This window comes from Meriones unguiculatus, chromosome 3 (assembly GCF_030254825.1).
Source record: "Meriones unguiculatus strain TT.TT164.6M chromosome 3, Bangor_MerUng_6.1, whole genome shotgun sequence".
NCBI classification, from domain to species: domain Eukaryota; kingdom Metazoa; phylum Chordata; class Mammalia; order Rodentia; family Muridae; genus Meriones; species Meriones unguiculatus.
The window spans coordinates 125,372,441-125,396,942 of NC_083351.1; the positions used below are offsets into that span (position 1 = coordinate 125,372,441).

Sequence of the window (24,502 nt, forward strand, 5' to 3'; positions counted from 1 at the left end):
GTTTCTAGAAGTTTTCTGGTAGAGTTTTTGTTATCTGTGATATATAATATATCATCTTCAAATAAGGATAGTTGACTTCTTTTTATAGTTTTATTTCTCTAATTTTCTTCTCTTGCCTTATTGATTTAGCTAGTGCTTCAAGCCCAGTGTTGAAAAGGAGTAGGAATAGTACACATTACTGATTTCAATGGGATTACTTTAAGTTTTTCTTTGTTTAAAATGATGTTGGAGCCGGGTGCAGTGGCGCACACCTGTAATCCCAGCACTCGGAGGTGCAAGAGGCGGGAGATCTCTGTGAGTTTGAGGCCAGCCAGCTCTACAAAGCAAGTCTAGGACAGCCAAAGATACACAGAGAAACTGTCTTGAGAAAGGGGAGAAAAAAAAAAAAAAAGATGATGTTGGCTGTAGGTTTTTCATATGTAACTTTTACTATATTGAAATATGTTCCCTGTAGTTTAGGACTTTTTTAATAATAATTTTTATTTTTATATTAATCACAGGTTATTTACTTTGTATCCCAGCCGTAGCCCCCTCCTTCATTCCCTCCCAATCCCACCCTCCCTCCCTTATCTTCTCCCTGCCCCTTTCCAAGTCCACTGATAGGGGAGGGCCTCCTCCCCTTCCATCTGACAGGACTTTTTTTAAATTACAGTTTATTTACTTTGTATCCCAGCTGTAGCCCCTTCCTCATTCCCTCTCAAACCCACCTTCCCTCCTTGATCTCCTCCCTGCTCCTCTCTAAGTCCACTGATGGGGTTGGTCCTCCTCCCCTTCCATCTGACCCTGGCTGACCCATGTAATTTTTGTCCAGCTTATCAGGTCTCATCAGGACTGGCTGCCAAGTCCTCTTCTGTGGCCTGGCAAGGCTGCTCCTCCCTCAGGGGGAGGAGGGAAGACCAAGAGCCACAACTGAGTTCATGTCAGACAGTCCCTGTTCCTCTTACTAGGGTACCCACTTGGATACTGAACTGCCATGGGGTACATTTGAGCAGGGGTTCTAGGTTATATCCATGCATGATCCTTGGTTGGAGTATCAGTCTCAGAAAAAACCCCTGGGCCCAAATTTATTGGTTCTGTTGCTCTCCTTAGGGAGCTCCTGTCCCCTCCAGGTCTTACTATCTCCTCCTTCTTTCATAGGATTCCCTGTATTCTGTTCAAAGTTTGGCTATGAGTCTCAGCATCTGCTTTGATACACTGCTGGGTAGAGTCTTTCAGAGGTCCTCTGTGGTAGGCTCCTGTTTCCTGTCCTGTTTCCTGTTTTCTCCTACTTCCAATGTCCATCCCATTTGTCTTCCTAAGTGAGGAAGATCATTTTACCCCGGGTCCTCCTCCTTGTTTAGCTTCTTTAGGTGTACAGATTTTAGTATGTTTATCCTATCTTATAGGTCTAGTATCCACTTATAAGTGAGTATATACCATGTGTGTCTTACTGCTTCTGGGATACCTCACTCAGGATGATCTTTTCTAGATCCTACCATTTGCCTTGTTTTTAATTGCTGAGTAGTATTTCATTGTGTAAATGTGCCACAATTTCTGTACCCATTCTTCCGTTGAGGGACATCTGGGTTGTCCAGGTTCTGGCTATTATGAATAAAGCTGCTGTGAACATGGTTGAACAAATGTCCTTGTTTTGTACTTGAGAATATTTTGGATATATGTCTAGGAGTGGTATAGTTGGATCTTGAAGAAGCATTATTCCTAATTGTCTGAGAAAGTGCCAGATTGATTTCTCTAGGACTTTTATCATGAAGGCATATTGGATATTTGTCAAAGGCCTTTTCTGTATCCATTGAGATCATCATGTGATTTTTGTCTTTAATTCCATTTATAGGATTATTACATTTATTGATTTACATATGTTGAACCATCTCTGCATCTCTGAAATAAGGTCTACTTGGTCACAATAGATAATCTTTTTGCTGTATGTCTGTATTCAGTTTGCACATATTTTATTAGAGATTTTTAAATCTATATTGGCCTGTAGTAGTTGTTGAATCTTTTACTTGTTTTTATAATGGAGTAATATTTCCATTGTAGACGGAGCTTGGGAGTGCTCCTTCTGTTCTTTTTGTTGTTGTTGTTGTTGTTGTTAACCTCCCTTCTTCCCTCCCTCCCATCTTCTCCCCTTCCTCCTTCCCTTCCCTCCCTCCGTTCTTCCCTCTTTTTTTCTTTCTGAATAGTTTAAGAAGGATTAGGTTCATTGAAAGTCTAGTAGGATTCTTTTGTCAATCTATCTGTGCCTAGACTTCTAGACTTTTTTTGTTTTTTAAGTTGGAAGGCTTTTTACTACTGTTTTAATCTCCTTGTCTATTTAGGTCATTGATCTTTTCTTAGCTTAATTTTGGTGGTTTGAAAGAAGACTTGCCCTCAGTTTCTGTTTTCTTCACTGCTTGTTCTTCAGAATATCCTGTCTGAGCTGAAATGTAGACCCGGTGCACCCAGTCACAGTTTTTAAGAAAGGAAAGCCAGAGTATCGTGTACTTTCTGTGGATTTGAAGTTTTTGATGGTTTGGTTTTAGGAAGAAGATATTCTGAAGCTGCCTTCCTAGACCTTCATCATTTCCTTTTCAGTAAGGGGAGAAAAGTGGAGGAAGCATAATGCTTTTAGAAAACACTTGAGAATTTTCTACAGGAAGAGTTTGTTTACTGACTCACTCAGTTACCAGCTTCATCATTGTCACTTATTTTCATGAATATTGGTTGGATTATATGTAACTTGTATGCTTAACCGAAAGAAAGGAGAACGTTCTGTGATATTAAAACGTGTCCAATATTACAAATTGTCATCTACATCTATTAAGGAAAAAGTAAGGTCCATAATTCTGTTCTATAAAACAAAAAGAGAATGGCACAGTGGCTCATAGCTCTGGGGAGGTTAAGGCAGGAGGATCACTGAAGGCCAGTCTGGACTGTATAGTTCCAGGAAAGTCTGAGCGAAGAGTGAGCCCTGTCTTAAAAATAAATAATAAAGCAAGTATTTTCCGTAAGAATACTGGTAGTTTTTTTTTTTTTTTTATTTAATTGTGAATTTCTGAAGTGAACTTCAGCTCACATATCCCCTTACTTCATAAGATGTAATTCTTCATAAACACATTCTATTGAGGACAAGATTAACTTTTTGTATATTAGTTTTCTTTTCCTCATAGAAAATAGTATATATATATATAAATCTTAGAAACCAAAAAGACAAAAGATCGTGAAGAAAGTATTACCACTACCCATTGGCTGTCTCAGATGTGAAATTAAAACTAATAACATTGATGTTCAAGAAAATTGCTATACGTATTACCTGAAGCATAATATATTTAATATCTTATTATATATAATATATATATAACAGCTTCATTTCATGTGTGTTCTTATTAGGGGAGAATACTGATATTTTCAGTTTGAAGAGATTAAATAGGAAAATAGATGAATATAAAAGGGCCATAAAATAAAAGACCCTTCATGAAACTAGTTATTTACCTTAATTTATAAGTGATGACCATTCAGACTGTAGTCAGCCTCTATTATTTATGCCTATGGAGGAGAGCAGAAAGGTAATTCAAGTTAATGGATATTCCAGAAGTACTCAGCGTTGTCTTTGGAATGTGTCTTTGTTCCTACATTTGAATATAGATATATGTGATCTGGGAATTCACTTCAAACAAATTACTGAAGCCATACATTTGGGAGCTTGTCTAAGGAGCAGAGGACTCCATCTGTTCCTTCTTTGCTACTGGGAATAGACTAATCCTGTCTTATAGATACAGAGACCCAGTTCAGGCAGAGCTGCCCCACACCCTGAAAGCTTCTAGAAGTGCAGGATGGAGTAGCATCTTGGCCAGGTCAGGATCATACAAGTAGTGAATGCACAGAAAGGACTTGAGCTAGAGCAGTGCAGATGCCAACAGAAACGAACTCCAATGACCGTACTTGGCATCTGTCTGCCTTCTCTAATACAGTGAAACCTTCTTAATGCAAAACACAAGGAGAAAGAAAACGTGGGCTTTGAACTAACTAGCTTTCTATTATCTGATTTTTATTATAGAGCAGTCAGGCTGCTAGTTGCCTAGAGAATAGCAGTTGCTTTGAATTATGTATTATTTTGAATAAAGTAATATCAGCTTAATGACATTTCACTTTAATTCACCTTTTGAAGTTTAAAACAATGCAGATCCTAGAAGGAACCTGATCAACATATTTGTGTATAATAATGTGTGTAATATTTGCCCACAGCCAACAGTTTACCTAACAGAAAGGCGGGCTTTAAGAGGTTCTTTGCCGATCTTTCAAGACATGTGAATATATGATAAAAAACCTGGGGATAAATAGAAGGTGTTGGTATTTAGCATGAACGTGCTGATAAAACACTGGCATCCATTCTTCTCTAGCATTATTTTTCATGGGTCAACCAATAGCGCCTAGCATGGCTCTTTGCACAATGTTTCACTGTCTGTGGGCACGGTGGTCAATCAGTACTACTTTATTTAGGGGTAGGTTTTAATTGCCAAAGCAAAAAGATACTACCAGATATATAGTGAAAGACAGCATTTTGTTTGTTTCTGCCTTCAAAATATTTAAGATGTAGCCATCAGACAGGCATTAAACCCATTCTTGAAGGAACTTGCTTGTACATATTAGTTACATATAGCTAGAACTTAACTTGAATTGCCTGCTTAGTCTCCAAGGGTCTAAGAAGGGCAAGCATCGCTAAGACTTGATAAAATGACCCTTTTGTTCTCACGGAATCTGCAGGTATTATACTGGGAATGTTCTATAACAACAGTACTCAGGATTTGAAGCATGCCCATCTACAGATATATAAGTGTAGAAAGAAAAGAACCATTGATTTCCTTGTAGTCTCTTAGTATCTGCCTTAGCAAGTCTTGAAGTATTTTCCCAAAGGAAGATGGTAGGTGCCAGTATTCTGCTGATTCTGTTGTATTGTTTTTAAAACTTGTTACGCAACAAAATTTACTCTTTTTCTAAAGAGGGATATAGCTGGGTGATTTTTGAAGACATACTGCACATAAGCATCAGAACCATCATCTTCACCATACCAACTATGGCTACTTGCAAGAGAACCCTGAGAATATACTTACTGATTGTTGATGTTCCCTTATAAACTGTGGACCGTTAGCGGGGGGGGGGGGGACACGACCTCATTTATATGTCTGGAAAAGTCACCATCTGTGCTCAGGTGAGACTTTGGTGGCATGGCTGCTCTAGGCTCACCCACATTTCTGTAAATAACCCCCCAACGATGCTTTCTAAGTGAGCCCATAACTCATTGGTTTACAAAGTTGGGCTTTAGTAGAATCATACTTGAGTTTGTCATTGGTGCCTTATAAGGAGGGAGAAGAGGCTTACATCCTCCCAGGGAGGAAATTCTTGCAACATATATGTACTTATGTAATTACCACCAACTCAGTTAGGACAGTTCCATCAGCCCCCTAAAGCTTGATTCCCTATCTTCCATGTATCCCTGTCTGCATTCCTCTCCTGCCCCTAATCCTGATATTTGGCATTCACTTTTTTTTTTTCTCTTTCAGTATTGTGTTATCTTTTCGAGAATTTCATAAAGCATGTGGCCTTTTGAGGTTGGCTGTTTTTCAACAGAATGCATTTACAATTAATTAGTCTAGTTTGTTATGTGTATCAGTGCTTTGTCCCATATTGGAGCATAATTAAATGATATTTATCATTTCAGTTTTTCTTTTTTTTTTTTTTTTGAAGCTGTGGATAAAGTTTCTGTAAGCATTTCCCATGCAGGTTTTTGCTTTACTATAAATTTTCATTTCCTTGAGATTAGGATTGTTTTTTTGATATTCTAGATACCAGGCATTTTGTGGGGTATGTGAATTATAGATATCTTCTTCCTCCCTCCCCGTGTTTGTGTGTGTGCGTGCACACATGCCTGTGTGCATGTGTATACGTGTGTAGACATCTTTGCAGAGTCAGCTCTCTCCTTCCACCTTCTCATAGATTCCAGGCATCAAATTCAGGTCTTCAGACCTCCATTATTGGAAGACAAGGAGTTCAACTGCCAAGTCCTAACAGCGTTTCTGAGGAAACAGAAGTTTAGCGTTTTGATGAAATCAAGTCAGATGTATTTTTTTTTCTTTATAGGTTATACTTTTGGTGATGCTTCCAAGAACTTCTTGACTAATTCCTTATCTCCTTTAATCTTTATTAAAAGGTGTATCGTTTTCTGTCTTAATGTTTAGGTGTATGTTCCATTGTAAGTTTGTACGATTGAGTAAGGTATAGCCAGGCAGAACCAAGACTTTCAGGGTAAAGCAGAGGGTTTTCCTAAGTGGTCAGTAGTTGTTTTGTTTTCTTTTGCTTTGTTTTTCTTGCTAGAAATCACACCCAATGCCTCCTTTGTGCTAAGCTCCACCCTAAAATGTATGTAGTCAAGATAAGTCACCTTTATGCAACGTTATTGTTTTTTTAATTCATAGCTTGGGATGTAGTTGGCAAAGAGCATTAAGCCTGGGTCTCGATCTCTGGCATCTGTACACTGCCTGGGGATTTCTGTCTGTAATCCTGGCACTCGGAAAGTGGAAGCAGGAAGATCAGGGGTTCAAGGTCTTTCTTAGCTGCATAACAAGTTTGAGGTCAGCCCAGGCCACATGAAAATTCTGTCTCAAAATAAAAAGAAAACAAAAAGTCCAATTTAGTGTAAGAAATCCACAATCTATAAAATACTAAAAACTTTAAATAAAAATAGAATCAGTTATGCTGTGCTAAAATGATTAGAGCCTGAGGTAAAAAGAAAACTCTATTGGACTGGTTCTGTCTTTACTGAAAATTTTAATATTTGCTGATCACAGGCATTATTTTATTATTTATTCACTAACTTCTGGTAGAGGACCATTTTTGCTTTAGTGAACTTTGAACTCTGAATTTCATGCCAGATTTACTTACTGATTTTACTTCCCAGTCTTCCTGTCTGGTTTGTGAGCACGTTCAGAGGGAGAGGCTGAACAGTATGATCTTACCCAGAACCAAACAGGAGCTTTTTTTGTATTCAGTCACAGCAGTGCTGGAAAGCACAGCATGGCACAGTACCCATCTCCACAGATGTGCCAGAGGGGGCATTGGCATGGCAGGAGATAATGCCGCTGATCCTGCTGTGGTACGTTCCCTTGACATAGCTTTATGCTCCAGAGCTACTGGCCTTTGCTCAGTTAGCTGCCACCTGGAGTCAGGCAGTTCCTGCAGATTTTCCATTTTATTCCAGAGTCCATGTTGTTGCCTGAGGACTATGACTTAGTTGCCTTGCATTAAAAAAGAAAAAAAAAGTCTGCTTTTTACAGAAGACTTTTACAACCTCCCCATGGAGTTCTTTTCCCCTCTCTTCAGCCCCACGTTCTCATGTTCAGAGCCCCACATCCTTTACACTAGTCCTGGTGGACTTGGAGAACAGCTGGCCAATATCCTCTGTTTCCTTGATGAGTATAAAGTCTATGCCTTTTCTTGTGTAAGTGAACCAAATAGTCGAGAGAGAGTGAGAGAGAAAGAGAGAGAAAGAGTGTTTTTCTTGAGGATCGAATTCTCTCAGCACTTCCTTTATCTTTGATAATGTTTTCTCAGACATTCTAATTTCCAGTGACCAAATTGGACAGGGAAGGCCCCTGGGCAGCTGCAGGTGCTGTGTGTCGTGAGTGTATGCCATTCTTAATGCTCAGCACAGCACGTGGTGTGTGGTAGGTATTTGCCTAAAGTGGCTTTTTTAAAAATCTTGCTTTACTTTTTATTGCATTTGATTCTAGAATGTTCTTATTGAAATATACATTAATTGTCTAATCCCCCTCATTTTCTTTTGTTTTTATTTTTAATAGCTTTAAAAATAATGTGGAATGTGACAGCATAAGTATACTTACTTTTAAATTTGATGAAAGCAGTGCACATTTTGTTTCATCTGCTTATTTAAAACTTGAGATTGACTATTATTTTTACACTTACTAAAAATAGCTGTGTTTGAATCCAGTGGAAGAAACCCAAATTCGCTTCTGATGCTAAAAGTATTGGCAATCTAAACTCTGTTTAACATAACTTGCTTTGGTTGTTATACTATTAATGACTGTGGTCTATTATAAACTACATTGTGATTTGAAGAAAAAAAAGAAGAAAAATCACAAGTAGCCCATGCTTGTCTCAAATTCATGATTCTTCTGTCTCAGCCCCTTGGGTGTTAGTATTAGAGGCATGCACCACCATGCTGAACTTGATGTAAACAGTGTTAGCATTTGACACTGTATAATGTCTAATTAAGGAGCTGGAAAGATGGCTCATTGAATAGGAGCACTAGCTGCCTGTCCAAAAGACCAGGTTTGATTCCCAGCCTCCACAGCTTCTCACAACAGTCTCTTATTCCCATCCCAAGGGGATCCGATGCCCTCTTGTGACATTAATAGGAACTGCACACACATGGTTCACAGACATGCATGTAGGCAAAAGACCCATCAGTTCTTCAGTCTCCTTTAAAAGGTCAATTTTCAGTTTCTTTCAGCAAGTGGATTGTTAATTCAGGTACACTACAATCTCTTTTTAAACAGTGTTTTCTGTAGAATCAAGATTTAATCCTGTAGTTGAGTGACTTTAGGATTACCTGATTGACAGTGGTCTCATTGCAGAAATCCCAGTGTGAGACAAAAAGAAGGGCCCTCACCCCTGTCCCTGGCTTCCTTCGAGAAATAAGAACAAGAAAAAGGAAGTGTCCAATTTGTCAGTTTTCTGGGGGCATTTGACCTCTCACAGGATATGTTAGAGCTGTTCATTAGTGCTTCAGCCTAGTGCCCTTGAGTACAGTTCACAAAAAGAATGCTTTCTGCTTCCATTTCTAGTCCTCCAAAACCTTCAAGCAGTATTTCATTTTTCATTAAGTAGAAACTTTTATACTGTTCTTTACACAAAGCTTATGTTTTATTTAACAGCTATTTATTTAAAATTGACGACATTTCCCTTGTGTAGACTTGCTGACCATGAATGGCAAAGCCGATAAAGAATCAGACACTACATATTAACAGCAGGGACAAACATACTTAATTACTCTGTAATCAGACAAGGAGGTCCTGGAGAAATGGCCAAGCTGTTAAGAGCCTTGGCTTCTCTTCCAGAGGCCCTGGGTTCGGTTCCCAGCACCTACATGGTGGCTCACAGCAGTCTGTGACCCCATCCTAGAGGACCTAATGCCCTCTTCTGGCCTTTGTGGGCACGTGGCACATAAGTGTTACACAGACATACGTGCAGGCAAAAGCCCATACATATGGGTAAGGGTAACTTTTAGAAAAATCAAAGGGAGAGTGCATGAGTACATCTTGGTTTGTAGATGCTTGAAGATGATCAGGCCCATATACTCACTAGTCTTTAAGGAATGTGTGAGCATGTATGGCAGGAGTGACTAGTGCCCAGTAGTGACTAGTGACTTGTGGGCCAGCGAAGGACTTGGTGTCCTGCAGGATTTCCTGAGGTTTTCTTTTCCAACCTGATGGAGGGTCTGTGCTAATACATTTTCCAGCTGTTCTATCAGAGCTGTGGCCAGACTTTCACACTTTGATTTCGTTTGGAAGACACAAGCAATCCATAATTAACAAGTATCTCAGGATAGTATTTTTCCTTTCTGGAATCATAGGTAATAGTCTTATAGGAGGAGCCTTTGAGATTCCAAAAGGCTAACTAAAACAATACGCTATGTAAAGCATCCTTATTTGTACTATTAAATGAATAATGTCATTTTAATGCAGTGTGTAACTCGCCTGCACAGGGAGGGTCTGCTCTTTTTCTGTTTCTTTAAAGTTTTCCTGCTTAATTACTTCCAGTCTTTGATCACACTTGTATTTCTTGTTTAGTAGTTAAAGACAGTTGTTTTATGTATTTGTGCTTTGTTCAGATAAACAAAGGACTGTTTGTTGTTTGTTATTATTATTATTATTATTGTGTCCATTTCCAAGTATTGAGAAATGAAAGACAAAGGGTCTGGGTCTGTGTAGAATTGGTTGGAAGAATTTTGATCAGATGTCAAAATCTGGCCAGTGGACATTTTTGATTGTATGGAAAAACCTTCTTCAAGATGAAAGAAGGGCTGCAAACACAACACATTCTATTCTCATGTTCGTTGAGGTGTATAGTATTTGGATCTGCCCATTTTTGGTATGCAATGTTTTTATTTCCAATTTTGTATAATTTTGTAAAATATATCTAAAAACATAATTCACAAGGAAAGGCTAAAGAAATAAAAGATTAAACTTGGCTCAGTTAGACAAGGAAAATATGAACGTCAGCGTTATAGCCTTCAAGGAAATAGGAGACCAACCATTCCTCTTACAACCTGGTCCTTATGATGGTATCGTATGCTACCCAAAGATCTGACTGTACCTTGCCGGAAGTGAGTAGCCTGAGGTTCCAGTACCTCAACTGCCATTCAGGTCTGAGGCGTCCATGAGCTGTGCCCACTGGTGTGGAGTTGTGTGAGTGGATTCCCCCTGTCAGGGCCTCTGGTCTCTGAGCTGTGCGGCAGGACCACCCATTTGTGTCGCTGTGGTTGTAGCTTCAGTGTCCTCTTGCTTCTTGCTCCCAGGCTCTCATCAATAAAAGCAGCTGCCAGACTTTCTCCGATAACTATTTGTTCTTTGTCATCATCATTTCTTCCCAAATACTGGGATTGGGGCAAACTAGCATTTGTTGTTTTGAATTAGGAAAGGGAAATTGTGTTTAATTTCTTTTGCCCAAGAGACATTCTATTTTCTCTGAGAATTTTTTCTTGTGATGAAATTCTTCAGGCAAGTTCATTATCAAATACAGATGTGATTTATTTAGAATCAAGGACAACTACCAGGTTACAGATTTTTGCTGCTTTAGTGTTCACCTCAACTTTACAACACAGTCTAAAGCAAGTTGATCTTAATAGATATGTTTTCCGTGGGTTTGATGTGAATTAATGTGTAATTATGTGGAAATTTAAAAAGCATAGTGTCTCCGTCACAGTGGTTCTCAGCCTGTAGGGTTGGGATTGAACAACCCTTTCCCAGGGGTCACCAGAGACCACCAGGAAACACAGATGTTTACATTATGATTCATAACAGTAGCAACATTCCAGTTATGAAGTTATGAACATTCCATTATTTCCATTGCTACTTCTAGGTCATGAAGTAGCAATGGAAATAATGTTAGGGTTGGGTCCACCACAACATCAGGAATTGTATTGAAGGGTGTCAGCATCAGGAAGGTTGAGAACCACTTCTCTGTCAGGTGTTACGGCAGGTGTTTGTTTTTGTAGCATGCATGAGGGTGCTCCAGCTCTTTTTCTTGTCGACATCAGACTTCTGTCTGGTTTATCAAAGAAAAATTTATTTGAAACAGAGAAGGCAAAAGATTTCCAAGAAAAATGACAAGTCTGGGCCATGGTAGGACTGTCCTGAAATTGGGGTGTGCATGAATAAATGGAGAGCAGCCAGTGGTGCTGGTCCTCACCTCTGGTTTCAGAACCTGGGAGGCAGACACAGGAAGATTACAGGAAGTTTGAGACCGGCCTGGGCTATGTAGCAAATTCCAGGCCAGCCACATCTGCACAGTGAGACCCTGTCTCAAAGACCAAAAAGAGAAGAAAAGTATAGAAAAAGTGTCTGTCTTTACTCTCTCCATTCAGGGGATGTTTCTGTGGGGACCAGGCGGACATTGAGGAGTTGTTTTGTTTGTTTGGTTTGGGTTGGGTTCTTTTTACTTTACTTTTCTCTTCTCTTCTCTTCTCTTCTCTTCTCTTCTCTTCTCTTCTCTTCTCTTCTCTTCTCTTCTCTTCTCTTCTTTTCTTTCCTTTTTATTTTTTATTTTTTATTTTTTTTGGTGAGACTGTGGCTTATTCAGATTTACTGTCAGAGCCCAGAGGGATGAATGAGGCCAACCCCTAGGCCCATGTGTGCTGTACCAAAGTTGGAAAAAAACAAAGGTGTCTTTGGAGGAGAGTGGAGGGAACGAAGACAAGACTAATAATAGGTTGGAAGAGCTGAAGTGATTCTCACTTTACTCCTTCTCCTCCATCACCCAATATTTTAATGCAGAAAACTACTTTCTTTCCTCTTTGAAATAAGTCATGGGCTTATGGAAGTCTGTAGTAGTGCTTTTTCTCTAGTACCTTCAGGTTTCATGTGTCTTCTTTCATTTGTTTTGGGCTGGCACCTTGGTCTGTGCTCTTACCCCTGTGGGTCAGTACGCACGGGAAGTGTACTGGGTAGTGTACTGGGTAGTGTACTGGGTAGTTGTGAGCATGGCACGATGCTAAGGCTTTGCATACACAGGGCTGCACAGTTGTGGGCATCTCCTTTACGGACAGAGGTCAGGCCGGTTATCGAAACCACTGAAAAAGCTGCTTCTTCCATGGACTCGTGTTTTCTTCTCCGTTTTTCTTCCACACGACAAAAACCAAGTGTGAAAAACACAGATGGTATCTGATTTTCAGTGAGGGTCAGCGGCTGGGAAGGATCAGGAAATGCTGTTTGAACATAATCATGTTTAAGGTATAAAACTAAGGAAGCTGGGCTTTTCTTGAACGGCGCTGTTTAGATGTACACTTCACACATGTAAGATGTGGCCGAGCATTGAGCTCTTTTGTAGCAACATTTGCAAACTTAGATTTCTCTTTTTTTTGGTTTAGTGATGCCATCTGCTCCCTACCTACTTGCATTTCTAGGGACCAAGTGCAAGGTACTTGCATTCTAGGCAAGCATTCTCCCACTGAGCCACAGTCTCAGCCTCTTTTGTCCTTTCTAAAATCACCTTCCTAAGATTCTAGTTCTAGGTAGAAATGATTTAAAACCTTCCAGTTTTTCTCACTGTGTAATGTAAGGCTCCACGTGGTATATGGTGACAGGAAATGAATGATAGAATTGGAAATACCGGGCCAATTTCCTCCTCTGTTTGTAAGTTATGTAACCCGGAAGCAACTCTCACAGTTTCAGTTTTGTTTTGTTTGTTCGTTTGTTTTTATCTATGAGATGGAATGATGTTACTCATTTTTTAAAGATCCGATTACATCAAGTAATATAAACTTCCAGGGCCAGTGAGATAGCTCAGTAGGAAGAAACTGTTGCTGTTGATTTAAGGAAAGGTCTAATAATGTTTATTATTAGCCCTATAATTATTTCAGCGGTATCATCCAACCCACTATTATAATCAATAAAGGACACAGATAGCTGATAGATTTTCAATTTGCCTTATTTCACCTTGGTCTGGGAAGATAATTCCATCCTACGAAATCTCATATCTCCTGGCCCCATCCCATTCTGTCTGCTTTAATCATTCCTATCTGGACTACCTCCCATCCATAATCCAGATGCTTGTTAATGCTCTTCCCCTGGGCCAGTTCCTCCATCCATGCTGGCCATTCTTCTTCCTGTCTCCTTCCCAAGATCCTCTTGTCCTCAAAGCTCTGGAACCTTAGCCATGCCTACCCCATTCGTCCTGCCCAGTTGTGTTGGCTTTTTAATCAATCAGGGATAATGGGGTACATTCCTTCTCATCACATGGTTACAAGGGGTTAGTTCAGCATTATTAACAATGCCCCGTGCAGGGCGGTAACCAGATCTCAAGGCACTGATATCAGCATTTGAATACATACACCAGGAAAATCCTCAAGCCACCAAACCTGATAACCTGAGTGCAGTACCTCAGCTGTACGCAGTGGAACAAGGAAGACTGTCTTCCAAAAGTTGCCCTCTGACTTTTTTTTTTTTTTTTTTTTTGCCACAGCACATGCGCCCCCAATACATAAATAAGTAAATGTAATAAAAATAAAGTAATAATATAAAATTCCAGGTACCTTACACTTCGTATTTCAAGTGTCCTAAAATAATGTCCAGTCATTGTCTCTCTTTCTCTCCTCTCCTCATTGCCATGGTTTCACTTAAAGTAAACCAGAAAGCCACAGAAATAATTATTTGGAATTTTTGTGGCCATCTCACTTTTGCTAAGGGGTAATTCCAAAATATCTGTTTTGCAATCTTGACACTGTTGGTGGTACATGCTGCTCTTTTTATCTCCTTTTTTCTTTTGGTCTCTGCAGGAATGGAAGATCTGTGTGTTGAGCACATTCATGTATTTGTAACTTATCCTGGCTGTCTTACTTATGATTTCCAACCTTAGTATCTCTTGATGGTAGCTGCTAGAGCTAAGTTCTTCCAGGGCAGTGCTTACTCTGCATGCCCAGATTCTAAGACTAAAACAAAAGTGAGCTTTGGTTTAAAAAAATAAAACTAACTTGGAGCCAGAATGGAGTTGAGTTTTGACAGCTAACAGTAGCCATTAGTTGACTCACATGTTTCAGTAAGATGAAATGGATTAGTGAAAGAATAAAATGCTTTCTCAGTTTAGTTAAGCAAACCACTATAGTATAGTATACAGATTAAATTCAGAGCCTCGCTCTGGCATCGCAGTGGCCTTCTGCCACGTGGCTGTTGCAATATGAGGTAAAGCCTTTCTCTTTAATAGTATAGGTCTTGTGTTCCTGGGAGCGTCTCTGTTTCCTTGATTTGGGAAAGTCCCTTTCCTTGCTTTGTAGCATTGCTCAGTTTGTGTCATAGGTCCAGGCATGTTAACCAAAGAGGTATCTCTTTTTAAAAAAAGGACGAAAGAGTTTGGGCTGGCTGGCTGAATGAGTGATTGCACTCTTCCTTTGTATTTATAGCTCATCTGTCTCCTGATGGTTCTGGGCTCCCAGCAGGCACGTGTCCATTGTTGTTAAGCAAAGCCCAGTATGTATGTTTGACAAGTTAGCAGTATGGCAACTCTGCTTGCTGCCGCCAACTCAGGGATTGTTTGGTTTGGCAAATGGCCAGCTCTCTGCTATAAGATGCATTTCCTTGACAGGACAAAGTATGGAGGCGCATTAGCTGCAAAGTTTACAAAGGTTAGCTAAACACACACAATAAATATTAATAAACAAAAAAAAGGCCCACCCACCTCTGACTTTGAATTCTGTTTCTTCATTCTGTGTTTTGGAATCCCTGTAGTATTTGATTAATAACCAGTCTTAAGGTAATTGAGCCTCAAGTGTCCTTTGCCTAAGTTAGTCTGCTCACAGGCCCCTCATTGGCTGCTCTGATGACTCATTGCCACAGTGGGGTGATCTCTGGACTGGCTGTTTAGCTCAAGGGCTCTTGCTTGTGTTTCCCAGTGTTTGGCATGAGAAGAGGGTAAATGTGCTTGTCCCTGGGAGCTTCAGTCATGTGCCGTGTGTCCTGGAGCCTGCAGATAAAGGATGTGAGCAGGAGGAGAGGTGAAATGTCTCTAGACTCCCTGGAAAGCAGCAGACATTGGTGTGCTGGCCTGACAGTCGCCTCTCTAACATTTACACCCTCGGTGGAGAGGAGGAGAGTGACAGTGACCCGCTGCCCCTGGAAACTGCCTGTTTGGCTGGGTGTCTTGGAATTTATCAGGCTCCATTGTGGATCCTTTCCAATTCTGCACCCTGCTCACTTGAAAACATATTTGAGAACCAGTGACTGCTTAGCCAGACCTGTAGAGGACGAAGGAAGAGAAAGACCTGTAAAGCCACCAGCTCAGCATTGTCCTGGGACTGTTCACAGGTAGCTGGGGTCTCTGGAGGCTCTTGAAAGTCCCTTAGTGCCTCCTCGTGCCCTCTGGCTCATGCACACATTCTCTCCAGGACCACGGAAGTGAGCAACCAACCACGCTGGATTTATATGATGGCTGGCTAAAATAATTATACACAGAAATAAAATTCCTCCTCATGGAAAGGGATGCTTTTTAACTTGAAAACTGCCTCCAACTTCACTTAGCAAAGTTAACCCATTCGGGTGTAGGTGACACGTAGCTTTTGGCTTATTTGCAGAGCATCAACCGCTAATCTAAGCACCTGGAATATACTGCCAAACAAAACTGATCCAGATCTCTGGACATGAATTGTAGTTGAGATGGCATAGCATAAGTAATAATCAAATCCCATTCTATATTAAAGATACGTGCTATGACAAAAGGGAAACAGGGTGCACGGAGTTTAAATAAGGCAGGCTGAGAGGTGACATCCTTTAAGCAGACTTGAGATGGTGTCAGCTCAGATGAATTTATCCTAGATAGGGTCACACAGACATGATGTCTCTGTGACTCTTCTCATGCATTCATATACCTGACCAGAAAGTTGCCGGTGGCGTAAACAAGGTTCTCACCAAAGTCTTAATGGCAGAACACCTGCAGAACATCAGCACACTTAATTCCATCTCACCAACCCGGAAGAAAAGCTGACTTTAATATGTAGGTATCATGAAGTAGCTTCCATGAACACATGCATAAAGCAGCAGTGACTAAGAAAGGGCTGAGGAAGGGGAAGAGAGATGGTCTGGTGTGATGGCTCAGCAGGTAAGGGGACTGCCATCAAGTCTGATGACCTGAGTTTAATCCCTAGAACCTATCCATACAGTGGACGAGGACTCTTCCACTGCCCTCTGACCTCTGCACATGTGCTGTGGCACACACGCCCCCCTCTTCCTCGAACTAACTAATGGGCATAAAAAGAGAGAATATGAGAAAGGAAAACTGAACTGTCAAGTATAATTGATTTCAAAGGTTTCTCTTGTTACTATTGTTTTATTTGCTTTTCAGCACTAGTTAGCAGACACTGGAGAGCAGCACCATAGAAGTGAATTAGAGTGCTAAAGAAACGTGAAAACCTGGCCTTCCAAGTTATCCCTAACTCCATCTCCACTCCCAGTGGGGGAAATGCAAAGCCTGACTCTGTAGAATGACTCAGCACACCGCACAGCTTAGGGACCGCCTTGGAGTATTGTTGGATGTGAATTAGAAATTTGCACAATCTTTTTAGATTCCTTTGTAATTCTAGAATATCAGAAAGAACTTTGCAGCCATTTAACTCTCATCAGTCAGATGAGAGGCAGAATTTCTACCAAAGGGATCTCACAGTTTTCTAGGTATTTCATCTTAATGAAAGGGTGGAATGGTTAGAGACAAAGACTTAATGCATGTCGGCCACGGGAGACAGAGTTCCAGGACTTTGATTTTTACGAGGACTTCAAATGCCGGTGTCTGGTGGTACCCTCCTTCCCCTTTAGTCCACATGCATAGTGTACAGGAGGTGGGCTGTTGATAAATGTTGAATTAATGCTTCCCCTCATCTTTGAATGAGTTTGGTAGAACTTGGTGTGTGGTGTTTGTCCTTCCCAGCGTCAGCTTCATATTTCCCCTCTTGATTCTCTTTGTGATGTCCCTCCCATCTTGTCTCTCCTACCCCAAGCAAAATTGAAAACAGGTCCTGAGAACTCAGAGCTCAGGTTCTTTGGGACCCCGAAGCACCACTCATTCCTCACCAGACATGAATTCAGAGGCCCATAGCTTCGAAGGAGCCGCCTCTTTAAATAGCTTCCCATCAGGTTAATATCAAGGCTTTGCATTTGATATCTGCTTTATTTCTGTCGTGGCTTTGCTGTTCCATCTCATAGGCAGGGAAAGACTATTAATTGTCTACCGATATGTGCTCTTTGTAAAAAAAGCTTAATGAGACTTGGATCTTTGTGAACTAAAAACAATAACCACCTGGCCTCGATCTGAGTCCAGCGGGACATAGTGTGCGTGTAAAAGCATGAAACCCAGATCTACATCTGCTGTGGTGGTGTGCTTCAGAGGGAGCCAGCATCCCCAGTGCCAGCCTCCCATGGAACTGGACTGCCTAACTGTGGTTCCAAGGCTGAGAGGGGTCATGTACAGAAATACACATCTTGTACTTCTGTAGGGTTTCACGTGGACAGGAAGAGGTGGGTTGGAACTTCACTCACAGAATTCAATGCTATGATTTAGAGGAAAGTATCTGAAACGTTACTGGTTACTCTGGTGCTGGTATTTGATTCTTAGTAAACTGACCATCAAGGCATCAGCAGGATTCCTTCCTGTGCCCTCCTTTGTAATCCTCCCCCCACCCCATTTTTATTTGGTCTCTTGAGTTGACTTCTCTGTACCTGTTCTTTTTAGAGTGTCGTCCGCTGCCTGTGGCATCCAAAGCTGAACCAGATCATGGTTGGAACCGGAAATGGACTGGCAAAAGTGTATTATGACCCCAACAAGAGTCAGAGGTATTTCATAGGAATAGACTGTTTGAGATGGATGACAGCAACTGGGGGGAGGGCTTGGATTCACCCCTGCTTTTATTCATTGCCCCTTTGATGGGGATCCGCCCTTTTAGAAAAGGCAGCTGGTACTAAGCAAAGGCTCAGACTCCTAGCATTGTGCTTTAAATGGGATTTAGATCTCAGCCTTGATCTACACTGAATTCAAAGCGAAAGTTCTCTGGGGATTTGCAGTCCTTTGGCTGAAATGTTGAGTGCAGGGTGGGGGAGTCCTGCTTGCTCTGTGTACTCTCTGGACAGTGAGCAGTGATACATGTGAGGGCTTAACAAACAGGGAACTGGCCACTCACAAGAAACAGGAGCAGCTTTTCTGTCTTACCCTTTTCTTTGGGCTTTTAGCAATTACTAGTTTGGCAAGATTATACTGTGTCAACAGAAAGGGATAATAGCACGTGTACTTTCCCTCAGCCCCTAGCTCACCCAAGGTCAAACGTAAGCATACCAGTTTAATCCCAAGGTCTGGACGCATTGGGGGAGGCTCCTCTGCCACGAGGTGGACATGTATTACCATCCCAGAGAAAATGGCTTTTTTTCTCTGTTAGCATGTAACAAATTCACCTGCTAATAAACTCGTGGCCTTCCCTATAAGCCTGTTTTGAGGTCTTGCATGCTTTCAGAGGAAGGGAAAGCCAATCTTTATGAGTGAAGTTTCACTGACCATATTTTTGCTCTAGTTAGAATTGGACAATTTATTCTTTCTTCAGAGGTTTCTGAACTGGTGAAGAAACCCTTGCCCTATAAAATAAAGTTACAAAATAATGTTTAAGAATAAGTATAATGCTAGAGAACCGTTAAAGAGTAGGCTGGTAACCAAGAATAAGTAGGATTTTCTTTATTAATAAAGTAAAATGTTAATGAGTTAGTATGTGGGGTGTTCGTTCACTTAAAAAGATGCCAGCTTTATATTGTGACACCCACTAGGAAGATGTTATCTTGACTTGGGATCTATAAGATTTGCTTATTTATGTTTCTTAGAGAGACAGGTCAGTATCACTATGGAGAGGTAAGGCTGTCAATGGAGTTTGGTTAATCAGCTTGTAGCCCTGAGCAATGCTGCTAGGCATATACCCTGGTCTGGACACTTAAAACCATGTATACCTAAAACAGGGGCATATGCCATGCTGGGTCCCACTGGGGGTAGGACGCTGGTTGCTTTCATCTGGAACACAGGCTAAAGTTGGAATCCTATGATCTTTGAGGTGAAAAGGTTGATTAACTTATAAAACCTCTTTACCATTTTATGTTTTTAAATTACTTCTGTGGATTTCTCGTTAGTGTCCTAAATGCTTTGACACCTCTTCTCCTTTCACTTGGTGGGGGTCACTGACTGATAAACTTGAATTTCTGTAGGATCAAGTAACCCTTGTCACCAAGACCCCATCTATTGCACTCTCTCAGAAAGTCAAGGTCTTAACAAGATGGTCTGCATATACTGTTTCTAAAAACATCTCATTAATGAAAATGCTGCAATGAAGCTGTATTCTTTATGGGAACCTTAAAATTAAATTTAAAAATTAATTGACCAAGACCTTTTAGTGTTTCTGAATCGATCATGGAGTAATTTCTGCTGGGGTCTACTACATATAGAGGTAGAGGTGTGTTGTATATGCTTTTATGTGTGTGTGTATGTGTGTGTGTGTGTGTGTGTGTGTGTGTGTGTGTGTGAGATTGCTCTGAGACAGTCTCTGATGGAACCACAAGTTTTGTGTTTCAGCTCTGCCTATTCCTAAAATGTACTAAAGAAAATAATTTGTTTTAACTTATTGTAGGGGAGCAAAATTATGTGTGGTTAAAACCCAGAGGAAGGCAAAACAAGCTGAGACACTAACCCAGGACTACATCATCACCCGTAAGTTGTCCTTAGTGTTCCTCTCTGTCTCACATTGCTCTTCTCTGCAGTCTTATTTGTCGGTTGGTTTGGAAGTCAGAACGGCTCTAGAGTTGTGGCATCTATGACATCTCCTATCATGTGGACACAGGTACCAGTCACATGACAACATCAACTTTAGCCTCTTGAATTTTTGCAGAAATGAGGTTTGCTTCTTGTAATTCCTCACCCAAATGGGAAACCCCTGCCTGAGCTGAACGCATTATTCTATTATGGTGTCATAAAGACTAACTTACTATTCTGTGAATTTGTCTTGTACCATGGACTGGCAGTGCGATGTTGAACAGCGAGCTCATCAGTGAGATTAGACAAGGAGTCTATCACCATGTGCTAACAAACCGGGAGAAATGTCTTGATAAATTTAACTGTCTGGGGTGTGAGTGGAAAGCTTTTCAGGGTAGAATGGTTTCTTTCAGGTGGTTACGACAACCTTATTAACCCGACAGGTCCATGTTCTGCAAACCACAGACCTATCACAGGCCGAAAAGGAAATCTTGTATGCCACAGAGTTGAGTAATAGAGAGTGGCCCTGTGGACTTTACCAGTGTCACGTTCTAAAGTCTAGGGGGCGCACTACTGCTGGCAGTCTTCCTGGTGATGGGTCTCCTGTAAGACCAAGTTTCATGGGGCATGTGATCAGTCAAGAGATCCCATGACACTTTTAGCAAGAGTAGAGGTGTTGAGATTGGGGTCATAGCCAGTCCAGCACATGTGATTACATGTGGTCTACTTAAATTCATCCAGTCATTTGAAGTGAAAAGTAACTTTTCCCACCTAAAAATACTGTGTCATGTTGCCTGACAGAGTGATGAAGGTTAATGTGCTTAACTGCCCTGATTTGAGGCAGGCATGTTTTTCTGTGAGTGATATAGACTGAGCTTAATTGGAAATAGGGGCAGAAGATATGAGGGGGTAGCTGGAGAGTGTTTGAGGTGTTAGGTGTTTCATTTAGATTATACATTCCATTTAACCTATATCTTCTTCAGTCCTCTAAAAAGGTTTTCTCCTCTAACGATGGTTTTAATCTGTATATAGTGGCTGAAAGAAATTCCAGGTGAACAAGAAGATAGCAATTAAATACTCCACAATAACCCTGTCCCCCAGAATGTTACCTGGTTTCCGCTTAAATCCATATTCTTTTTATGTAAACACTTGACAGCAGTTGAGTACATGTGCCTTTGATTTTTACCACCCTCTTGATTTTTGTACCAACCACATAGATGGCGGATCAGGTGCCCACGCCCAGAAATCCAGCCATCTGTCATTCAAGGCAACCTTTATCCCACTTTCAGTGGGCTACATGTTCCTCTCTTCCAGGTACTCAGAGTTGTCACTCCTCTGTTGAGAGGTGGTCACATTTCAGAAATGTGTGAAGTGATTCCAGTGTTTATGAGGCATCTAAGGAAACTTGAGGACTGACAGGCATGCTGCTGGCGTTATTCAATATTCGTGTCTCATAAGAACAAATAAGAAAGTGGTTCCATTCAGTGTTTCTTTTCAAAACCACAGGAACTGAGCTTTAACCCATGGTTAGGGAGATGAGACCCACCAGTGTTTCCATGACAGTGTTTCCTGAGTGCCATTAGCTGCCAGCAGAGGTGAACAATGAGTCTGGTATCAAACAAAATTGGCTAATTGGTTACAGTAAGGCTGTCTTTTATTATTAAATGAAGCCTGTCATTATGATTTCCATTTCATGTTTCAGTTAGTCATGCATTAGCTATGTTTTTTTGGATGAAGGGTTATTATTATAATGAAATTTTTCAAATGTGACTTTTCACAGCTCATGCCTTGCCCATGTTCCGTGAGCCCCGCCAGCGAAGTACGAGGAAACAGCTGGAGAAGGACAGGCTGGACCCCTTGAAGTCACACAAACCAGAGCCTCCTGTAGCAGGCCCAGGTGACAGAAGCCGCCAGCGGTCTGGGAGGGGGATGAGGAGGCAGGGTGGTGCCACTGCTCTGGAGGTGGCAAGAGCTTTGGGGCCTGAGTGCTTCTTGATTTTCAGAGATGCTCCAGCAGTTTTTAGATGTTTCCCGTCCAGCACCAGAATCCCAGTGTACGGAACTGAGAGAGAAGCCATGCTGAAATAGAGAGGACTTTCCTTCTCAGCTTGAGCCTTGGGTGACCTCGCTGGAACTCTGGGGCTCATTGGAAGCCAGTTTAAAACTGCTGCTCTCAGTGTTGGCTTACTATAGACACTGGTCCCCTAGCCTGGGATTCAAGCTGGATTAGATTTCACACAAGGCAGAAACTGGCCATGGCTTAGCTCAGTGTGATCAAATGGAGTTGCCCATTTCACTGGAAGGTGAATGAAAGTCTGTAGTTAGGAAGGGCAGAGCATTGCACTGTCTATAGTATGGCAGCCACTTGCACTGGAATTCCATTCTCTACTATTGCTTGTGTTTTTTATTTGTCCTGGGTGGCTGAGCCTGCAGCTTTAACTTGTCCATTTATCTGAGCCTCAGCTCTCCGATTCGCCTTTTCAGCATTGAAAATGTCCATATTTCTATTTTGACTATTTGTAGGCTTTCCCTACTGCCAATCAAAGTTTTAAAATACTAATAATCTAAATCATTTCAAATCTGTCTAGTTAGACAATATGTTTCATCTCTCCCTACCTTCTCTCTCCTTCCCTTCATCTTGCACACAGCTCTTATCTGTCATTCCTCTGGCTTTCGTGTTGCTGCTGCCCCCAAACTTCACCTTTTTCTCCTGTCCTATATACTTTCATATGCCAAGGTTCTATGCAGTCGGATTGACTCAGCTTTGTTGTCTTGCACTTCGTGCTTCTCCTACTCTGATCCCAAATGCACAGTTGAACGAACTTCCCTTGGTCTATGATTTTGAACATAATTTATGCTCATTGAAAATAGTACTCTTGAATCTGTGGGCATCCCCAAATGGTCCATTGCTTTCAAAAGACCTTCTTAGTCACCGCAGCCTGAGGCCGTCTCCTTCCTCTAAAAGTTGCAATGGTTATCAGCCACACCAAGGCTCTGGCAGTTGGTCTTTTTATTTTAGTTTTAATTTATGAAGTTAATCTAGTATTACTTGGTTTTTCATGTGTTTATCTTTCTAAAAATCAGTTCTGAAAAGAGCTTTCTGAAATGTCAGCCCATTTTAGTTATCAGGCACTATGCTGTTTTTGAGAGATCCAGCAGGGTGCAAATCTTTGCCCCTCAACCTGTTGTCTGCCAAGGCAATTGTAGCAGAAAGGTAAGGAGAGTCAGTGTATTCACGTGGCTTGCTTTCCCTTGGGACATGGAGCACAGTGCCTATGATATAGCGTACATGGAATCTGTAAAGCCCTAAAATGAATTTGTTTATAGCTAAAATAGCAGCTAATGAATAGTGGTTACTTTTGGTACTGAATATCAATAAATCCACACTAGAGGAATTTTTAATATAATCCTTAAAACACATCCCCCCCACCCTTTTTTAAAAATCAGTGTCCTTTTGTAAAATTAAGCAACCAAAACATTTCTTTTAAAAATGTCTCCTCCTGGTTTTAAATGTTAAAGGATGTTAAAGGCTGCTGCTGGTTCCTAAGTTTTTGATCCATGAAAGCTGACAGGACAATCCAAGTAATACTGAGATCTGAGCTCAGTTTGCAGCATGCACACCTGTAAAGATGTGCCAGTGTCCATTCTGTTTCTAGTGTGGGGTTTTTCTTTTGAAACAGGTCGTGGTGGCCGAGTTGGAACCCACGGGGGGACCCTGTCATCCTACATTGTGAAAAACATTGCTTTGGACAAGACAGATGACAGTAATCCCCGAGAAGCCATTTTGCGTCATGCCAAAGCAGCAGAAGATAACCCATATTGGGTTTCACCAGCGTATTCCAAGTAAGGAAGTAGCTCTTTAAAACAGAAAAGTGAGGCCTCATGAGATGGCTTAGTGGTGAAGGCACTGGTCTATAGGCCTGGTGACCTCAGTTCAATCCCTGGAACCCAGGGAAAGGTGCAAAGAGAACTGACAGGAGTTTTCTTCTGAACTCCACATACATGCTATGGCATGTGCATATCCACGCATGTGCGCACACACACACACACACATTCTCTCATGATGATAGTAATAATAGCTTTTTAAAAATAAAATAAAATAGAAAAGTGGGACTGATAGTATCGCTCAGTGATAGAGTGTGTGCTTAGAGAGCAAAGCCATAGAGGTAAGCCAAAAAAGTAAATAAAAAACAAAAATAGAGAATTGAGAAGAATATAACAATAGTATTTGGAGATTTTAACTTTCTCTTTTCTATTTTATATAAGAGCACAAAGAATGGGCCAAGAATTGTAGGTGTGAAAAAACAATGCTTGTAATCCCAGCATCTAAGAGGTGATAGCATAAGGGGTGAGTTGGAGGCCAGCCTGAGCTATAGCTGAAGATACGGAATAAGTTCAAGGCTAGCCTGAGCTATAAGAGACCCTGCCTCAAAGCAACAACAATGAAGTCAGGAATTCAGAATCTTGAAACCTA

General features: G+C 41.0%; 1 protein-coding gene across 2 annotated transcripts in view; it reads left to right on the forward strand.

Moving 5' to 3' along the window:
- Wdr70 (WD repeat domain 70) overlaps window positions 1-24,502 on the forward strand; it is a 218,935-nt gene that overhangs the window by 181,587 nt on the left and 12,846 nt on the right. For both annotated transcript variants that reach the window (XM_060380497.1, XM_060380498.1), the window contains 4 exons: window positions 17,983-18,083; window positions 19,907-19,986; window positions 21,809-21,925; window positions 23,709-23,871. In XM_060380497.1, the coding sequence (XP_060236480.1) occupies window positions 17,983-18,083; window positions 19,907-19,986; window positions 21,809-21,925; window positions 23,709-23,871 (461 nt within the window). The remainder of the gene's footprint in view (window positions 1-17,982; window positions 18,084-19,906; window positions 19,987-21,808; window positions 21,926-23,708; window positions 23,872-24,502) is intronic.